Below are 22223 nucleotides of genomic sequence, written 5' to 3'. Positions count from 1 at the left end.
GTAAATTATTTTTAAATTTATTTCAACTCATTATAGTACTGATATCTTTTTTTCCTGGTGTGCTTTTCAGCGAGAGTAGGTCTTATAAAACCCAATGGGCAATCAGAGTTTGAGCTTGAGACCTTCTTCTTCTTTAGCAGCTTGAACCTCATCTACCTCTATCTCTGCCCCCCTCTATCCCTACCATAAATTTTGATTAAACTTTTATCGCCTTGCAACACTTTCGGCTGCCACTTGAACGCAATCTCGAATCAAATCCCCACCGCATTTGCCTTTTATCTTTACGTTCATTTCTCTTCTCTGGCTTTTGTTTTTTATTTTATTGCATTCTTTGCTTCAATTTCGTTTTGCTTGACTTTGAAATTTGTTGTTGTCCGTGTAGATTTGTCGTCTGATTTTTATTTTTATTTTTATTTCGATTTTGATTTTTATTTTTATTACCCAAGGAGCTGTGAGCTTCGAGTGGGTCTTAATGCTCATGCGCTTTTCGAGAGCCAATGCAAGTTCGTTGCCTAAGTCATTCGTTTTGACTGGAATTTGAATATACATATATATATTTCTGTGAAACAAATGAGAACGTTTAGAAAAGCGCTAAAAAACGACTCTTTTGTCATGCTAAAAGATTTAGATTTGACAGACTTTTTGAGGCCTACGAATTGCTAATTCTGGGTATGATTTACACATCAAATCTCACTTCCTTTCCTTTGCAATTTTATAGAATTTTCATCGTCTTAGAATTTAGTTTATTTTTAGTTTTGAAACTCTTGTCTTTTGTTGATTGGCTTTTGTTTTTTTGTGGGGAAACAACTCTGGCTCTTTTGGCTAATTTATGGCAACACTTAACGTTGTTTAGGCAAACATAATAATCATTTGGCAAATTAGTGAAATTTTTTTTATGAACTCAAATCCAAAACTCAGAGTCGAGTCCAGTCTCTGGGGCAGCTCTCTCGATGTGCCTTTCACATGCAAATGATGGTGGCCAAGGGCCCATATATCAAACAAACTGTCGATCAGCAAAGGCCTTAGCCATAAAACCTAGCAGAAACCAAACGAAAAATCTGACTCAATTCGAGAAATGCTCGACACTGACTCACTCCCCCGAGCAAATGTGTGTGTTGTGTGTTGTGTGTTGCCTCGTTTCTGTTTTATGAGCTGAAAATTTACGAGCGTGGCAAATTATTTTAGCTGCAATATTTTTGCGCCAGCATTTTTCATTTTATTGGCTGCGGTCGCTTTATTTTCCATTTTTTTTTTACCAGATCTATACACAAAACGGTACCTACATACTTCTTTTTCACTTTTGGGGTTTATTTTTTTGGGTTTTTGAGTAATGTTTGCTCGCCGCTGAGGTCAACATGGCGTGTGATAATTTTAATAGATTTTCTGTGTGTTTCCTTACGGGTCGTATGAGTAATGTGCAGAGCATGGTGGCCCAAATAGACAAAAATCGATAACTATTGCTTGTAACTTAGGTTTTTAATCATAGAAGACATATTTTTCTATCGATTAACAATGTTTTTTTTTTATAGCTTTTAAGTCTTTATGTATATTTTTGTATTATTGTAATGAACACTTTTGGCTTTTAGGTCCCACTGTTTGGTTTTCCACGAACCAAGTTTTCGAGTTTTCCAACTTGGCAAAGGTTCTGATGGAGCATTTAGTGGGCTCCCCACGCAAATGACCTCATAAGAATGCGTGGAGCGTTGCCTTGGCAGGCTCGCGGAATCTTTAAGTGGCTTAGGCTTAGGTCTCTCTCTCTTTCCTCCATTGACTTCGATTGGACTTTGGGGCAAACCGAGACTGTGACCGGTGACTGTGACTGTGACTGTGACAGCGACTGCGAACGGTAACTCTTTGACAAGCGACAAGAACCACAAACATGAATTTCAATTATGAACCTGTTGTTCTTTTCGGACACTTCTTTTGGTTTGCCTTTGGGGTTCTCGTTGGTGAAATTATGTCCAGGTACTTGTAATATTCAATTTCTTTTCTTTATTTTTTGAGCCGCAAACTGGCACGCCAAGTTATTTTTATTTATTTATGATTCTTTTAATATGTTGTTGCTGTCTGTGTTCGGTGATTGCTTCTTGATGGCCGAGAGTCAATAAATGGGCATTATGTACATATAAAAATTTACATAAATTGCAAAGGGAGTTTAAATGCGAGTTATATACCCATTTGTCTCTGGGTTATTTTATGTTTTTTGTTTATTGATTTGACCCCTTTTTGGAGTGTTGATGAATTGGGTCTAATGCTTTGGCGCTGTAAAACTGCAGCTGGGTCTGACTGTGATTCATATTCAATGCAGAGATTTAAAGGCATGATTTATTCACTCTCATAAAAATTATAATTATTAAAAGGGTCAATTGCTGAAGGTAATCACTTTTTAGAGAGGTGTCATTCCGCTGCTTTTGGAGGTGCCTATAATTATGATTTATTGGCTAAGCCTTCGGAAATTGTTAGAAAACTTTATTAATAAAATGATGTTAATTAATTTATGAAGATGAAGCCTTGAATTTGTATTTCCCATTTTAAAATAAATCAATTGGGACTGCAATTCATTTTCCCGTTCCACTTTCCCTGCAACCGTATTTGTCGGCAATTTAAGAAAAAAACAGAAACAAAGGCTGCATTTTCACCGAATAATTTGAGTATGGATTTTTGCGTCTCGAATTCGGCATGCCCCATTTCGAGTGCATTTTTGCGGCTGTTTAGCGATTCGTTTTGGTGATTTTTCATAGCCATCTCTGACTTTTATGTGGACTGACAGACGCTGTGCGATGACTGGTGGCGGCTTCTGCCGCTAAACCTGCAACGTGCAACGTGCAACCTGCAACATTGCAACCTCGACAGCACAACTGCAACTGCTGCTGCTGCTGCTGCTTCATTAGCTGACAAAAAAAAGGCAGCTCTGTGGCAGCATGCCGCTTTGGCATTTCTCATTCTCAGGTGAATGGCAGCCGAAACGTGAGGAGTTGCTGCCTTAATGGCCAAGAGCGTTAAGTGCATATAAGCACACAAATAAAGTTGTTAACTATTGTTTAACGCCACCACCAAAAGGAAAACAAGACATTGTTGTAGCAACACATGTATCAGGGGGCAGGGGGGAGGCCTCCAAACAAGACACACAACACACACCAAAACGACAATATTTATATGAAAAAGACTGAAAAAAATAGAGGAAAACAAGCAGAAAGCATAAAAAATAATGACAAACATAAATATCAACTTTACGAGTGCAACGTGACTTCATTTAAAATCGAACAAAATATGCAAAATAAAGCTCCAGGTGCGTGTGTGCTTGATGGTCAAGAACCTCAGACCAAATTTGGCACTTGTTGCTGCTGCCGCAGCTGTGAGAAACAGGGAAATGATTATATATATATATATATACAACTTACAAATAATGCCTATAAAAATTAATAAATTTTATGTTCCATTATACTTTTTGTTACTTCTACCAGCTTTTGGCAGCCGCTTTGCATTTTAAAGAGCTCGATAGTCTCTCGAAAGAGCCTCGGGAGCTAAAGCCAGCCGTTCGTTCATTCATTCGTCTGTCCGTCATTGACATTTCTTTTCAATTTGACTCTATCTATTAACGACCATCAATATGCCAAAAATAACTATATAAAAAAGATGTCAAATTGCCAACTGTTTATTTGATATTTTTTTTACTATTATTAATTCAGGCATTTTGCTGAGCCTGACTCTCCATATTGAGCCATAAAATTGACCATTTTGCGTTCGATCTTTGCGACTCTTGACAGCTGCGCATAAAGTTGCTCCATAAAACTCGTAAGAAATGGGTCCAAAATAAAAAAAATCAGAAATCATATCAATAACAAAAGGTATTTCAACTGCGGGAGATAATAAATTAAATGCCTAAATGGTTCGACAAGAATTGGGTTATAAAACAGTATAAGAGAGCCCACACATTTATGATATTCTTATGTTATGTAGGAGATATATATCTAATTGGTGCTGTAATATTGAAAATATCAATGAAACGAATGAATAGGTTTTTTTGGGTATTTACAACTTTTGTTTCCTGTTTCTCAGCGGTGAGCTTTCTAAAGCGATTTGCCCCCTACTTTGACTTCATTAACGGCACGTGCCGAATATCGATTCATCAGTTTGTAATTCCCCCCCTCAAAAAACTCACACACCCACACCCAAATAAGACAATGAAAGTACGCTTTTGTGATAAGGCCAACACGCTTATTAACAATCGACTGCTGCTGGCCAGATGTATTTGCGGGATAAGCAGAAGCGGCCTTCGTAAAGTAATTGCTAGGCCAAGATACAATACAAAAACATTTATACATATATAAAGAAAAAAGAGAAAGAAGCCCCAATGAAAGAAATTCAGGAGAGGATAGCGCACTATATATATAAAATCGTTAAATAATCGACAGATTCGACTTGGCTCATTGTTTCAAATCCAATCGCCAATCGCCACTTTGGCCCCCAGGGCAGACTTCAATTGAGTGCAAAATAAAAAGGAAAGAGTAGAGTTTATGTATGTGTAAAAAATGTATATTTCCTGAAATTTGTTTAATGAAACGACCGCTAATGCTAGTGTTTTGTTCGCTTGCCTCAAGTGAAAGTTTCCATTAAGGCAGGAAGCGATTGACTTGACACATTCATGGAGCAAAAAATGGAGAAAAAGGTGGTGTGTGCGGCCAGAACAAGTTCGTTGCCTGAGTCTTTCGTTTCGGGGGCTCAAAATCAATGTCAAAATAAACCTACGGCCTGACCCTCTTCATAGATAAGTTCAAACCGCAAATTAAACCAAAACCGGAGAGCGTCATAAAAGCTAACCGCTGCTGGACCATTAAACCACAACGCGGCTCTAGAAGATCGTAAAAATAGCTTAGTTTATATATATATATATATATATGTATATAGAGAGCCACACATATAGACGGTTTGTTTTGGGCCATGAGTCAGCGGCGGGGCAGCAAGGAGCGAAAAGCGATTTGCATAAAAAATCGCTGGCAATTATTTTATTGGACCAACCGCCCATAAATCTTGGCCAACGACGAGGGAGAGAGATGGAGAGACTCGAAAGAGATCGCTTTCGAACTATGCCAAATATGTTTTCCGCATTTTTCACTTGGCTTTCCTTTGACCAAAAAGTATCAGCATTGCAAATCAAATTTGGAACAGTAGTTGAATCGCTCTCTTGCCGCGGACAAGTGCAGCCCATGCTCGACATGCGTTTTGCATCGTTTCGTTTTGCTATTTTTTCGTTGTGAAATGGCCAACTCCCTGGGCCCAAAAGAAAACTCGATTTCCCGTCTAGCTAAATGTCACCAGGGGACTTGCAACTTGAGGTTTGTGTGTGTCTTTCTTTCTTTTTCTCTCTACTTGCGCGATTTGGAGTCAATTTCTGGGAATTTGTGGGGCTTACAAGGCAATGCATTTTGCATTTGCTTAGAGGATTGATTTGCATCGAATGGTTAATGCCCTGTGGGATATAGGAACCACAAATTTGAGATAATTTTACACTTGAAATAGATTCAAGAGTTGGGAAAATCTACTTTGATTTCAAGTCTCAAGTCTAGACTCCCTGCTTGTGGCTCTTTCCTTATGGCTTAAAGGCGTGTAGGCATTGACAAGTCAGGTGGCTACCTGCAGTTACCTGTGGCCAGGCAGCTCTTTACATGGACATGTGCCAAGAAGGCGAGAATCATTTACACGCGACCAAGGGGATGCTGCAGATGCTGCTGCTGCTGTGCATCTCATGCAGCGCTGGTTTTAATTCTGTTTATTTGCTTGTCGCCAGCCACAATTTGTCGGCACAGCTGGATGCATCTTCTTAGCCCCCTTTTTCTTTATTTATATATCGATATTTGGCTATTTTGGAGTTGGCACCTGCAAAAGGCAAATATGTAGCTGTAGCTACAAGCCAAACTCCAACTTTAACACCTTTATCTAAGGCGAACTCATCAATTAAGGTAAAAGAGCGCAAGACGAAGGGGCTCATAAATATTTAAAAGTGGGGAAAAACGAAGAGCTAAGAGCCTAAAGAGAGGAATTTGGGAAAATCATAAAGGTTTTCTATGCACAGGAAATTATTAGTAGAAATGGAAAAGTCTAGGAAATACTTAAAATATATATTTCTGTACGAGAATTAAATATTTCAGAAACTAGCTAGTAATTTATACATAGTAATAGGTTCAAAATATCAGTAATTTCTTTAAATATATCTTAGAACATCTGTCTTAAAACTCAGTATTTCTTTAAATTAAATTCCCAATTTTCTTCGTAAGTTGTTCACCACATTTTCCCTTTGTGTAATTGAGGTGGGGAAAGTGGTGTTCAAGGGGAAACGGACACACAAGGTGTCAATTTGACATAAATGGGTCTCTCGTATCTTCTACTCGAGCCACGCTCGTGTCGTTTACATAATTAAATGAGGTTCACTCCTAACATCTCCTCTATCTCTATATCTCCTATACTTTTTCTATTTTATTTTATTTTTTTTTTTCTAATCGTAAAAGAGGCGCTAAGTGGCTGGGCAAACAACAACAAGAACGGCACAAATCTCTTGAAAAGGTGTTAAAAGAAAAGCATGAAGCGTTTATCTCGCTTGTCGCCCTTGTGCGCTCCTCTCGATTTTCGATTTCTCAAAAGTCCATTAAAAATTAAAAAAAAATAAAAAAATCAGAAATGCTGCCCCGTCATGGTTAATAGGGGCAGCTGCAAATAGTTCATCAGCTGCCAAACTTAAATATTAGGTCATCATCTTGATCATAAATTTAGTTTAGGTTTCGCCCCCATATCATCATAAGGACCTTAAACCCTCAGCGAGAGTTCATCTTTATACAAAAAATACTATCTCTCTGTGTGTCTTTTTGACGTCATTCCGTTTTTATTTTCCTTTCATTAGCGTTCAGGTTATTAACCACCTTAACCCCGTCGCCGTTCCCTTGTCCTTTGGGTGCCCTTTTTAACACCTTTGCGCCTGCGCCGTTGGCATTGGCGTGTGCTGCCTTCGACGCGTGCGAGTCTCTTAAAAAAAAATACAAAAATACAAAATAAAATGAAACAAAATTAACTCACAATGTCGGACATTGCGGGTATTTTTTTGCTCTTTGCTTTTTTAAGTGCTCACAGCGAGACGAAGGTGAAGAAATAAAGGGAATAATGATACAAATTACAGGAAATTTAAACTACTTAATAGGAACTATTTGTTCAGCTTTAATTAACAACTATTTTGTTAATAAATAAATGAAGAGATGTTCTATGAATACAAAATACAAGAGCTATTTGTAAAACATATATTAAAAATATATGTTATTAAACGTAATTAATCCAGCAATAAGATATTAAAAAGAAATCAACAAAATATTTAGTTTATGATACAATTTATAAAGATAAATCTTTTACAGGATTTCTTAGAGGTAGATTTTTTTATGATCTTTGAACTGATTTCTTGACTCTAAGATAAAAGCAATAAATAAAACAATTATGAATCAAATTCAATTAAATTAAAGTATCGATAAAGCTTATGGCTGCCAGTTACTAGCACTTTATTTAACGACTAATACCAAGAATTAGTTTGTCATTAAAATCATGAACAACTTTTTAATAAGGATTTAATAATTTTACGACTAAATTGATTACAAGATTAAAAGTATAAAATAATAAAAATACACTTAAATTATAGGGTGTTTTAGTACCAATAATTCTATAGATTGCATTAAAAATTATGCTTTCGCATAAATTTCTCTGCATCTCTGTAAAATTCCTGGACTCTTGACCCAGATTTCCTTTCGGCGTGATTCATTGGGAAATGCTGTCCAAAGCTGCAATCCCCAGGTGAAACACCATATATACTCTATATATATATATATTCTCAATTGTCGATTCAATGGACCTTTTCAAATGCCATTCATTATGCCACTAAACTTATTAGCTACAAATGTGTCGCCGCAATGTGTCAGACGTTCGTTCGAGTTGCCCCAACGGTGGCATAAATCACTTGCCAAAACCAGAAGCCACGACAATGGTTAGGATCGGGTTCCTATACTACTATATACTCCAGAAAACTACAAAAAAAATTGGAAAAAACACAAGCACAATGCCTGCTTGGACAGCCAAAGAAATGCGTTAATCAATGCAAGAGCCAAAAGGCCAAAAATGGTCAAGAGACCAGCCCACAAAAGTCAAGAAACAAAATTTCAGCTTCAACTTTAGTCGCCGCACGTGAGTCCCCAGATGATTTCTTAAGGATTTCAGGGGGCATTCCGAAGAGGGGAGGAAAAGGGGGAGATACTTCACTTGCCGAAACATTTCAACTTCCGCATTTGGCACAACCACAAAAATAAACTTAATACTGCTGCTGCTGCTGTTGCTTTTGCTGCATTTGCCAACCTCCCTAACCCGAAATGCCCGACGAATCTGAATCGCACTTCATTAAGACTCTCGGTATATTTTGTTGTAAAAATAACAAAACAGCACACAACACAACACAAAATTTAAGCTTAAAATATTTGCGCTTTTGTTAACGAGTTTGCAAAAAAAGAAAAAAAGGCAGCCACAATGGTATTTTGCGTTAATGATGCACATTGTTCAATGAAAATGAAAGCAAAAGCAAGGCGAGAGGGGCTGACACCTGCTTAATGAAGGCTTCAGCAAGGGGAATTTGTATAAAAATATTTATTAAAGTTATTAAATATTTAAATAATATAATAAATATTTTAAAATCGTTAAAAAACAAAGATAATGATTACGTACATGTCTTTGCATACTGGGTTCGACCTGGACACTTAATTCCCTCTGTGATTTATGCACATCTCAGCCCACTTTTGACATCAGGCTTAGCCAGCTCCTCCCTTATGCAGGTGGGCGTCAATTGGAGCAGCTGCATCCACAACAACAACATTCAAAATAATACCCAAAAAGCCACAATGATTGCTCGCTTCCTGCTCAACAAACAAACAAACGAGAAAAAAAACCGAGAGAAGTAATAAAAGTACTCTCAAAGGGGGCGGGCAACGAATTATGCACTAAGCGATTGTCATTACAATAAATTTCGCATATTGTGCGCATAAATTTCGCAAAAGCTTCAAAGGAGCTCCAGCAGCTGGGACATCCAAAACTGGAGTGGAAGTGAGTCATGTTTTGTTGTGGTCTCTGTGTGTCTGGGTTCTTATTGTGAACCAAGGAAAACTGGGTCAAATTGCGGCACATTGAGCCGCATTTTGCTTAGAAGACAATGAGTCAACGTAGCGTATACGCAATGTGGGCCAAGTAGTACCAGTAACTTCTTCTGCAAATGACATTTCGAGACTTTTATTTGGGCAACTGTCTGACTGTCAAAACGTTTGCCTTATCGACATTTCAATTAGCCGGTTATCCGAGAGAGAAGTTTGCCACATTAACGATATGAATTTGATAGTTGGCCTGTCAAAATCTTTTGGCACATATCTATTTCGGTTTGACTAGCATTCAAATATCAAATGTGTGCCACATTTGGAGTCTCTGTGAGTCTCGTATGCAGATTGGCTTCAAATGCCAGGCCAGGCTACTGTTTAACATTTCTTGATTTCTGTTTTTTTTTTTTTGCCGATCGGTTATATCAGCTGCTCATTCAAAAGTCTATCTGTCCAATTAAGCATTTATTTTGCGGCATTTAATTAGGCAAGATAGAGAGCATGATGGAGTTTTGAGTGCAAATATGACAGGGTTTTGGGGAGTGGAAAAAGGAGACCTTATAGTTTATTATCTCACAAAGTTTAATTAGGAATTTAATTTTTATTAACCTTCAATCTCCCCCTCTGAAAGTACTTTCATTTTCGTCAGTGATTTATAATTTACACTTCTCCCGAACTAAACTGTGAGCTTTTGTTTATGGCTCATTTAGCTAATTTCACTTATTATCCCCCCCCTACACAGCATCCTACCTCTGAGCCTTCAATTTGATTTATTTTAACGATCCACCCAAATGAGTTTAATTAAGCAGCGGCGAAGGTATATATATAAAAAAAAAACAAGAAATTCGCTTCCCAATTATTCGACTGCCGCTTTATTTGCTTAATTCTCGTGTTAAATGCATTTAATTTAACTGTGACATATAAATTATCGGTAACCTTGGGCAATCCGAAGCGTTCTATGTAATTAAATAAATTGCCAGCGAGAGGGAACTTAGGGATGGCAAAAGGTAATTATCGATATAAAGCGATATTAAGCTAGCAGAGTATCGATTATCGTTAAGATAATATGAAAAATTCTTCTATTTATTAAGGAATTTGTATAAGCTAAATGTATAACCAACTATTTATGTATTATATGAGCTCCGCCTCCTTAGTGAGTGTTTTAAAAAAAAATAAACCATTGTAACATGAGCCCGAGGGCACAAATATTTTGACGATCGGCTTGCACAATTAATAAACAAAAAAATCGTACAAAATACAGAGGCATAAATTATAAGGCTAACATATGTCTGGCTGTGTTGGCTGATCGGGACATTACCCCTTCGCTGGTTGAACTGCCCGCCAAATGCAATCACGATCGGCAGAAATGCTGGGTAAGAAATCATAGCTCTCTCGCCGGGACAAATGCGGCATGATGGCCCAAGGGGACGGGCCAGGCAATTACCAACAACTGGGAAATTAAAATGCTGTATATGCTATATGCTATGTGGTATATGTTGAATGCTGTGTGCAACACTCTGAGAGGGGGGATGCGTGTGGGGGGGAATGGTGACCCCTTCTGACCGTACCGCCTGTCGCTGCTGCATAAAATATATGTGACAGCTTTGACACCAACAAACAAATAACCCATGGAGGCCCCATTCCCATCCCCAGCATTCACTCCACCTGAGGGTAACATCATGTCCGACAAGATTTTCGTTTAAAATGCGAACAGGTTTCGCTTTTATTTTTCCACTGCGAGTGCCGCTTATAGAGGGAACACTGTACCACAAGGGAAACTTTTACTCTTAATAGGAGAAATGATAAAGAAGAACTTGCATTGGGAATTAATCAAGCAAACCCTTTGCAGTCTATCAAAATTCTTGAGCTTCTTCTCTAAATAATTGAATATTATTAAAAATATATATTAAATAACCCTCATAATTTCCTAAATACACAATAAAACTATGACTTTGTTGTCTAGTGTAAGCCCAGCGAGAAAGGCAGCCCAAGATTATGCTAATTTTCGGCATTTCATTGAGGAAAAAGTCTTCGTATCTATGAGACGCTGTTTATCGTGGGGTATTAGTGTGTGTGTGTGGAGGCATTTCATTGAGGCCAAGAGATATTTACGCAACCAGTTAACAGAAAACTCGAATCCCAAATGGATATGGCCAGTAGAAGTTAGCCCCAAGAGGTGGAAGACAGTCAAAAGTTGAAACAAAACTCCCAAAAATATCACCAAATAGGAGTCTGAGAGACACCAAATAAAATAAATCAACGGACTGACGACGAGGAGGGAATAAACAATAATTTGGTTAAATTAGAAAATCGGTAACAAAAATCAATGATGCTGAAAATTTTCATAATAATAGCGTTAATAGCCATCATAATAACAACGGCCAGAGTCCAAACAATGGAACGATATGATGTCTGGACGGGGCAGGGAAAAAAGGTGGGAAAAGATACATCGCCAGAGCTGTTTTTCGGGTCTCTCTTTTTGTATATTTATTTTTCTTCAAGAGAAGTTTAGACTAATGGTCGACAAATTGCTGAATGAAATTGATATGGGAATGGTTTGTGGGGTTTTTAGTTTGGATGAAATGTGAGAGGGGAGACATGGGGAAATGTATGAATGTGCATCGAAAATTTGCATCCGAGAATTATTATTTATATTTTATTTATAATTATTTTTTGATATTTTAAGCATAGTTAAAAATGGGTTGTAATGTTTATGATTTATTAAACTTAAAGATATAATACAAAGCATATAGTACAAATTGAAATAATATCATTTAAGTGCTTGATATGACATATAAGCTTGATTTGTTAGGTATTTAATGTAAAAATTAGTACAAATAATGCTTCCCTGCATTATTTTCCAGATATATCTTATCACACTTCCGCTTAAATACCCTTTTCCTATATATTTTAATTAATATTTACCATCTCAAAGCTTTAATTTTCCATCTCCGTCAAAATGGCGTCCAGCAAATCCCACATTTTCCGCTCTGTGGCATGGCCAGTGCAATTGCCTTCCTATGTACAGCCCCCACAGAGATATATACTACATTATTTCTATGCTATATAGACACCAATCTATACTATATACTTCCCGTTTAGCGGGACTTGCGCAGTGTCACGCAGTCCGCTTGCCCTCCTCCGCTCCCCCCTCTTGGCAGCTGTTAAGCACCATTAAGCAGCAAAAGTCAACGTCGCCATGTTGAGACAGCCGCCCTCCTCCTCCTCCCCTTCCACCCTATGGGACACCACCACCCCCTCGTAGCTCTCTAGCTACCCCATCTCCAAGCTAATAACAATATGGAGAGAGAGGAAAAAAAAACAGAAAAACACCCGCTGGAAGCGTCCAACCAGCAGTCGGCAGAGCAATAAGCTAAAGCCTCGCAAGCGCAGCAAATCAAAACACATTTCATAGCTCGACAGCAAAGGAAAAAAAACTCAAGCGGGGAGAAAAAACAGCAGCAAAAGCTGGGAGAGTGTGTAGTCCAAGGGTGGTGTTAAAAGGGGGGTCATTAGGGGTTAAGATTAGTGTATAAAATATATTTAAAACTAATTTAAACAGTAACAGTTAAGAGGAGTTTTACGCTTAAAATTCTCTTCATTTTTATAACCTTGCAGGGTATTCTAAGCTTTTAATAATGTAAAGGAATCATTTCCGACCCTATAAATCATATCTTTTCTTAATCAGAATCAAAAGGAGAATCGATCTGGCTATGTCTGGTAAAAAAATCAAATTTTAAAAATTTTTCCAAATTTTACAAGGGGTTACATCATTAAAATTTTGAAAAACTGACAAAAAATGAATTTTTTTAAAAAGTTAAATTGAGTATGCAGATTTTTAAACCCAATAAAAACTAACACAGAACAGCTATCCGAATTAAAATTAATGCAATTTTGGCTAAGTTATGAATTTTTTAAGCTATGGTTTTCCAGAAAAATTGCCATATAAAATATCGACTAAATATAGTTTCAAGGAATGCGTATATACATATTTCCGATATGATAAATGATATATGGTATATTAACATCGGCTTCCTGAAGTAAGTTTCCTTTTATTTAAAAATATATATAATTTTAAACTTAAATTGTAGAAATCCATTATTTGTTTCCGTACCCCCTTTTTAAAACTACACCCCAGTTTTTGAAGCACTTAAGCATGCTCATATTTATGCGTGTGGAGTGTGGAAAAAAATAAAAGCAGCAACAACAAGAGCTTACGTTTTTTGTTGTTTGCTATTTTTTGTTGCTATTTTTTTTATTTGTTTATTTTGTTGTTACTCTGAGACGACAAACAACAACAACAACATGGCTTAATAATAGAAACAAAAGCCGCTAAATGTCGCTGCTGCCCATCGCTGCTCGGTTGCTCTCACACATAGAGCATAGCTATAGCTATCTCTGTCTAGCGGGGGCTTGCTAACCCCTGCCCCCCATTACTCCACTGCTCCCCCCTCTCTGATCACCGCGACGCCATTTGCCAAGCGTTTTTCAGTGTATTTGTTGCTGCTGCCGTTCTGCTCATGTGCGCATGACGAATGACCGCAATTTGCGACAGTTTTTTTTCTCTTTTTATTCCGCCAAGCTCTTAACTATTTTATTTTCGCTTTTCAGTTTACATACCTCCCCCCCTCATCATCCCGCCCCCTCTGACTGATGTATCTGTTGACTATCGATCGATGTGTATATCTATTTTCATTATTGGCTGCCTTTAAATGTATTTCTCCGTTGACTTTGCCTCTATCTATATGTATATATATCGGATATAGTATATAGTAAAGCCTATTTATTCTAATGACAAGTCACTCGAAACTGACTGACTGTTATTGATATGGTTATTTGTAATTGTTGTTGTTATTTACTGTTCCCGTCTGGCGCGCCATTTTCTAATTCAAAAGCGATTTGGTTTAGTAGTTGCTATAGATCACTATAGTGATCGGGTTTTGTAAGCGGTTTTCAAATGGGTTCTTTTAGTTAGGTTTTTGGTAAGAGTTATGGGAGATAAAAAATTGGGGTATTATATGAAAAGATTTAGGGTATTTTTGTTTAGTTAAAAGTATAATTACAGAGTGCCTATATTATATATATTAGAAATGGAAACATGAGCAACTATTATAAATTAGCTTACCAAGAGTTAAAGACTTCCTGTATAATTATTATATTAACTTGTAAATTTCTATTTCTTCCCGAACTTGGTCTACTTTTCATGTGAAAATTACTTTAATTGTTACCTTGAGATTTTCCCTAAAATGAAACCTATTCCCCTGTTACAAAAGCAAATGAAAATTAAGCCTACAATATATTTGTTTCCCAATGCTCGTTGTTTATTTTTCCCCAAGCGACTTGTATGACATTATCGCAGTCACATTTCCACCACATTTTGGCACTTTCCCTAAGGTTTTCCTAATGAATTTTCCACCCCCGCTGCCATATCATTTGCATAAAATCATTCGCACAGCTATTGCATATCACACATATTGCGGCAAAAAGGGGATATTGAATATCCTACAGGACGCATAATAAAACATTAATTGATGGGAAATATTCTCACAATTTCACGCTAAGCAATCATAATATATACCTAATATCACGAGGGTGAGCAGTGAAGCTATGAAAGCCAATAAAATTCCATGAAATGATGTGAAATGAAGGGCTCACACACACTGGGAGAGAGACAGGAAGTGCCCTGAAAATTCTGAACCTACAAAACCAATTTCCGATCAGAGCTGGAAAAGCGCTCGGGCGCAACGATCGAGGGGTGTCTTTCTCTCTGTCGCTGAATGGCATGCGCAACATGTTGAATCAATAAAAATTTGAAATGAAAACTGTTGAATAATGCCTGCTGATCGGTCCAACAGGATTTGCGGGCAATTAATTTGTGGATACAAAAAAAAAAGAAGCAGGAAATATGTACAGCCCTCGGACTTGACTTGAGCCAAAAGTTCAATGGCCAAAACAATATGAATCGAATGAATATTGACAGGCTCTATTAGTGGGTCAAAAAGAAAAAGAGATCTCAATGCTGATGCCTCGGTGCCTGGCGCCTGTTTTGTGGTCTTATACCGATTTCGTGTACCTTTCGATACTCTGGCAATTAGCGCCGCCAAAAAACGATAGAAATCTCTCGGTCGGTGATAAAAGTTAAATAAGCAAATAATGTGAATTGAAATAATTTTAGGCGCATGCGCGACTCATTTTATATTATATCGCAGCGTATTAGTTACGAAATGCCATTTCGGTTTCAATTTCAATTTCGATTTAAATTTGCAATTTGTGAACTGCCCCGAAAGAGCGGGGATGTTTGTTTGAACTTTTGTTTAGGGTTTTACGATCAGTCAGACCATCCGATGATGGCTTTATCAACGCACCCAGATCAAATGTGTTGTGTGTTGTGTGTTTTTCTGTTACCTGATTTCTCACCTTGGCTGAAATTTACAGCATGCCGGCATTTGACATCTTTCCCTCTCTTTGAGAGAGCTTGGGTCAACTATTTGAAAGATTTCACGCAGATTTTGTTTCATAATCAAATAATTGATCTTAATGCGGCATCAAATGAGTGCTCGGGCCGAGCTTTAAATAAATTTATTTCATTCCAAGTGTCGCTGTCATCCGCTGAGCTTTTGATCCAATCAAACTTGAAACGAATTGCGCTTCAATGTTGTGTATTTCGTATTATTTCTATTTTATTTTAGCAAAAAACAAGGAGAATAAAAGGGGTCTGAGGGGTTTTAGCACCTCTTTGAGCTTAGGCCCATAAAAAATGCCTCTTTTTTATTGTATGACTTTGAGTATTTCGCCAAAACTAGTTTCCGCAATAATTCGCTGAACTCAAACGTGTTTGTTTGCGGTTTATTTTCGATTTTAGGCCCGGCAATCTATCAAAAATTTCAGATGAGAAATGTCCGAAAAGAAAAGGGTTTGCTTTGGTCAATAAATGTTCACTCACGTGCCATAAAATCAGGCTAAAGAAATGTTATGATTCGTTAGAAAGGATTCTATTGAAAAGGTATGAAAATGAAGATCAATATATCAGGCAAATTTTGACTATTTTGGGTACAATTCCTTAAGTTCTGTGTGTGTGCATTCATTGAATTGTGAGTGATTGATTCTTGTGGCCTGTGATGACCTCCAAGTTGGCCAGGCGGCGAATCAATCAAAATTGCCTGCAAATAAATGATTTTATTTTTTACTCTCTGCCCAAGCTGTGTGCCAAATTTGGCACATTTTTTATATTTTATTGTGTCTGTGTGCCAGTTTTCGTTTTCATTTGCATGAATTGCCAAAAATCGAACCAAAAAACTGAAATATGGGCAAAAACTAGAAACTAAAGTCTGGTCATTGTGATCGAGGAAATCGAAATTACCAATGGGGATTTGCATAGGAATCGATCGATCCATCGATCGATCCAGCGATAGATTTATTCATTCGCAGAAGATCTCCCACTGGGCCTTAATGAGATTTTGGCCAAACTGTTTTCATGGCTTACTCCAGTTATTATTATTATTATTATTTAACAATTATTGTCTGGGCGGCGGCGGCGATGGTGTGTAATTGGCATTCGGTGTTTTGTTTCCAAGTTCGAACCCCCAAAAAAGTTCGATCCAATCTTGAACTCATTCCGAAATGGAAAGTCAACGAGGGACATGAACATTTCGCATCATTATCTTATCGGCCCATTATTATTTGGCCGTTTTCTATCTAATTTGCCACGATTTTTTATGGCTCAGATGACTGACAGAGGAGTTATTTGTATCTGGTATCTGCAATTCTTGTTAAGTTTCAGCACCGATTCCGTCTTTGAAGGCGGCCGCCTTTGTCTGCTTGCAAATGCAAATATTTTCTATTTCAATTGATAGACCATTTATGTACATAAATATATGCAGTCATATAGCATTTATTTCGTACATTTTGTATACAAAATCTGCTCTTGACAAATCACTCCAGCCGACTGCAAGTTTAGTCCCCATAATATAATTTGCATAAATCTCTACTGTGCGCTGACAGACCCCGCAAACATATGAGTTATCCGATTTTTATCTATATTTAATTATTTACGATTGGAACACAATGGTTCAGGGCCATTAATCAGAGCTGCAAAAGTCCGGGGCTATAACCGAGTGCCTACGTGCTTGATTAGTTTCATTACTCACATTACTGTATACAAATGGACGGGTTTTAGAGCATTTTAGAAGAGCTTAGTAATAAATATCGATAAATATAATGTTTTTAGTACTATAGCGGAGTAATAGTTGTGATATGAATGTTTATAAATTGCTTTTATTGAAGCATCTTAACTGAATTTTAGTTAAAAATAAAAGATGCAATGCACAATAAAAGTTTTATAATATTTATTGATAAATTGTACATTTTTGAAATAATATATCAAAGTAATCGTACGGATATACATGTTTATAAATACCTTCAATATACCATCTTAACTGAATTATAGACTATCATAACTGATAAAGTGCATAATAAAAGTTTCATTATTATTTATCGATAAATTTTTAATGTTTCAGATATTATATAAAAGTAATCCAATCGATGAAATGTTCAAAAAACTCAACTGAATGAGAGCTTATCAAAAAAGAAAAGTATGCATTAATATAGAGTATTTATCGTCCGATATCTACACCACATATTCCGATATACCACCTCAAACGTCACGTCTTAAATCGATAAGTCACTTTCCGTAATATCGTCATCATCTGTACAATTAGCTTGCTAATTCCCTGTAAGCGATCGTAAACTAATTTCGTTCTGAGCCATAAAATATGAAAGTTTTTCGTCATAATCGCCGGTGAGTCGTGGGAATCACCTTACCAGATATCTCTTCGTATCTGTTAAATCAGTGGAAAACGGAAGAAGCTCCGCCCCCTCTCTTCAAACTCTCTTACCCACAAACACTCTTCGTTGACGAAGAGAAGTGAGAGGGAAAGAGGTGTATAGCGCTTTGTACTTTTGCGACTGTGTGTAAATATTTGAGAACACATGCCTAATTAGTGCAGCTATTGATGGTGACAGGCGGAACAAGCACAACAACACTTGTCTTTTACGATGCCTTTTCCCCGGAATCGCCAATGTCGCCCAAGTTTCCTCATATTCCACGTCCCACTCTGTATGTCTTTGGGTCTAGAAGTGCTCTTATCTCGTGCTTGAAAGGAAGTATTTCTTCCAAAGACCTTTGTTGAGTAAGGCTAGACTTCTTGTAGGAACCTGGGGGAGGTACTTATCAATGGACGTAAGACTAGAAGCCTTCTTGGTATAAAAACATAAACTTTAAGTGATAAGGAGTAATAGGAAAGTTTTCAGAAGATTAAGTTAATGATGGAATATAATTATAGAGATGGGATATTGCATTACAAATCTCGTATTAACTGTAGATGTATTTTATCACAATCTTTATATCATTACTAATTTGATAATTAACTCTTACATATTCATCTCTGGAATATAAATGTGATCAACCCTTTTACCCATCAAGGTTAAATTTACCAAGAAATAAAGGGCGACACTCCTCTCTGAGTTCGATTGTTGACTTTTAGCCACATATTAATACCCAGGATAAACATCGATATATTCCCTAGAATGTCATGTTACTCATGCGTATTTATAGTATCCAATGGACACTATCCCTCAGAGATGTATGTACTTCATACGCAAGACAGTGTGTGGCAGGTAGGTCGCACTGGTGACGAAAGTCACCTCATATCCCAGCTGGGACGAGACGAAACGTAACGAAACAAGACGACACTTGGCACATTGGCAAAGTGTTGTGCACAAATATTGACACAGAGCTTCGCAAGTAAGCGCGAGTCAAACAATTGAGGCAAACAAAAACCCAACCGGCGACGGAGGACAGGAAAACAGCCTGGCAAACATTTGCCAGCCAAAAACTAAAGAGAGAAAAAAGCAGGGAAAAACATAGAGAGAGAGGGGAGTGAGGATCGCTACAGTTTCCCTGCGGAAAAAGGAACGCGTGAAAAGTGCGTTCGAAACAAGTTCAAAAGAGTTAACCGACCGTGTTTAAAAACGGCTTAAAGATACAAGAGTTCCTGCAGGTGATAACGAGATTTACAAATCGATTGCCGCTTTTGGCAAATATAAAATGCATTCAGAGAAAAAATATATATTTTCGGATATTTTGTTGCTTTAAAAATACTTTTGTAATTTTAATAATTTCTCAATAGTCAGAAGGAAATTTATTCATATAACTTAGGGTGTAATTTATTGAAGAACTTGTGGATTAAGTAAATTCAAAAGCTAAAAGATGAGAGTAGCTCAAAATATCTTAAATATAAATACTTAATTCACGTTTCTTATAATATATTCCATTTAAAGTACAAAAATTCCACCTTTCTCTCAATTTCCCTCCGTGTAAATACAAAAATATGATCACCAAAGGAACCAGAGACAGAATAAAAACCCAAAGGGACACCTGAGGCCAATCCAAGGTGTTAATCTCTGTGAAAACACACACTCGAGGAACACACACAAAAACCTTCTCCTCATCTCGTCAGATATCGATAATCGGAGCTAATTTGTTTTCGGATTTGATTGTAATTTGTGATTGCCGCGTGCGTTTTATTTATACTCGTACTCAAAAAATCAAAATCACACACGAAAATTTCGACAAAAATCTGGCCAGTTTAAGATTTGCATTTTGATAAGCGGAAGTTGTGTTTCTGATCTTGAGGTGATTTTTCAAGTGTTTTTTTGGTTGGCATTAGTATGTTGTATTGTTTGTCAAATTTGGCTTAAATTAATTTGCAATAAAAACGGATTAATTAGCGCATTTTTATTATAACTATGGGCAGTTAACAACGTTTTTTGGTGAGTTTGAAATTAAGTTTGAGGAAGAAGCAAAAATTGCGGAAAGGATCTTAATTTGATTATATTTAAGGGGTTAAAAAATGAACTTAAAGTTGAGCTTGTTTCACTAAATTTAATAGAATATTTTTGTATTATTTATGTATTATATAAAGATATTTTTTTAGATTTTTAAAACTTTATCAAGCCTTGAAAATCCATAACTTTGGTGACATATTTACTTTCTAGTTTGAACTTTTATTATTATACCCCGTTGCTAATTTAGCTTACTCACTATGTATTTCTGTATTAATCACTGAGTAATTTATTAGTTCTTAGTCCAAGGACTCACCTGCATCACCCAATAATTATTGTTGGCGGCAAATTGATCACCAATTATGATATCCGTATGCATTTAAGCGGCGTTTATCTCATGAAGGGTTCAGGGGAAAAGCCTCGCGGCAACCGGGCACTGATTCTACGGAGATCTACAGAAGAATTCTACAGGCTCCAACCGATATATTTATATACCAAAAAAAGAGTCCAGAAACCGGCAATTTGTGTACTTTTATTATTTTGCTTTCTGACTCACGACAAGTCACGACGACGATCAGTTCAAGGCACAGTGATTAATCAATTTTCGGTTATTTTATATTGAATATTTTAGCTGGAAATGGCACTGGGAACAGCGACAGCAGGCATTGCTGCACGTTCTCTTATTCAATTATTATTTTTTATCTTTTGCGATTTATAAATTTCAATAATTTGCAAGGATATGCAAATGAAGGCACTCGAATCACTTTCTTCCACTCTTTATTTTTGTTGATTTTGTTGCTTCCCTTTTTGTTTGCACAATACTTAACAATAATAATAATCGTTTAGCATTTTACGAATCCTTTGCGTTAATTGCAAATTAAATTATTATCGAAAGCCGCCGGCATTCGCTCACACTTCCGCATTCGATGAGCGGCAGCTTGTGACTTGTTTTGGCTTTCGATTTACTTTTTGTATCTCGTGTTTTTATTTTTTGATGGCAGTAAATTCGAGGGAATATACTAAAGATATACGTTATGGTTAAGGCACTTTTGGTGGTATTTTTTTTATATATTTTTTTTTTTGTATTTAAAATTACATTTAATTTTTTATTTAGGCTTTTCACGCGCTCGTCGGCAAAAGTCGTCACTGCGCTGGCGGGACCCGAGTTCGTACTGATTGGACGAGCGCTGCCTGTGCGCAGACGAGCCTCGAAAACCTCAAAAAGCCAGTCAGCTTTACGTTTAACCCTCCCTTGCCCCTGCCCCTGCCCCTGCCCCGAGCCACTTTTGTACTCTCCACACCGGTTCTCTCTTGCTCACCTGGCGGCCAGGTGTTACGCTCTCCCTCGCTCTCTCTGTTGTTGCCTCTCTATATGCTAGACTCAGGTGATCGGTGGCTCTTATAAAAACCCACACAAACCCTCTCGGCCAGCTGATCTTATTGGAGGTGTTTGGGGTATAAGAGTGGCGATCGATTTTAATTGAATGAAACGTCGGGGATTCGCCATTTTAGATTTGATCACCGGTGGAGGAGGTTATTAAGTTGAGTTAATATATAATAATAGAAAGGTAAAAGGATTCTGAAGGATAGGAGAAATATTAGACTATGAAAAATATACTTAAGGATACTTTAAGTCAAATTTTTAAAGAGAAAGATTTAGTTTTTTATACAGAAATGCAAAAAAATGTTTGAGAAAAGTTTAAAAGTTATATTTATTAAAGTAACAAGTAAATATATCTTGGTTTATTGTAAAATTTTCAATGCCAATTGAGCTACTTATTGTAGAAAGAAAACACAACGATAAATGCTAGTTGGAATCAATAAAGTGTCGCAATTAAAGTTCAAAAAGAAATATGAACCTTTAAATATAATAATCTATAGATCTTAAAATAATAAAAACGCAAAGAATAACATTTGATTTTACATTCTAAGATCATTTTGAGCTTATTATTCTCCGAATAGATAATATTATACAATACAAAATGTAGAATCTTTTCAGGAAGAGGTCTAAAAAGTTAAGGATACAATATATAAATAAACCAAATATTACATTTTTAAATATATTGAAAGAATCTATACACTTTCAAAAAACCTTAAAAGCACAACCATTTGAAACTCAACCCAAACTATTCCTTAGAATGGTCATAAATCAGAGTAGAAAACACTAAACATAATCCGAACGAAAACTACCGCCCTTAAATCGGCTTTACTATGCCA

At 36.8% G+C, this 22223-nt stretch overlaps 1 protein-coding gene across 1 annotated transcript in view; it reads right to left on the bottom strand.

Annotated features, from left to right (window-relative positions):
* dar1 (dendritic arbor reduction 1) overlaps positions 1-21225 on the bottom strand; it is a 31038-nt gene extending 9813 nt beyond the window's left edge. Inside the window, exon 1 of the mRNA XM_020944425.2 lies at positions 20323-21225. Coding sequence (XP_020800084.2) covers positions 20323-20385 — 63 coding nt within the window. The 5' untranslated portion in view covers positions 20386-21225. The remainder of the gene's footprint in view (positions 1-20322) is intronic.
* Positions 21226-22223: the final 998 nt, after the last annotated feature.

Source organism: Drosophila serrata, unplaced genomic scaffold, assembly GCF_035046125.1.
Source record: "Drosophila serrata isolate PLE 108 unplaced genomic scaffold, ASM3504612v1 contig_2, whole genome shotgun sequence".
Lineage (NCBI taxonomy): Eukaryota > Metazoa > Arthropoda > Insecta > Diptera > Drosophilidae > Drosophila > Drosophila serrata.
The sequence above is the reverse complement of the archived record's forward strand: the minus strand, read 5'-3'. Positions and strand labels throughout refer to the sequence as shown.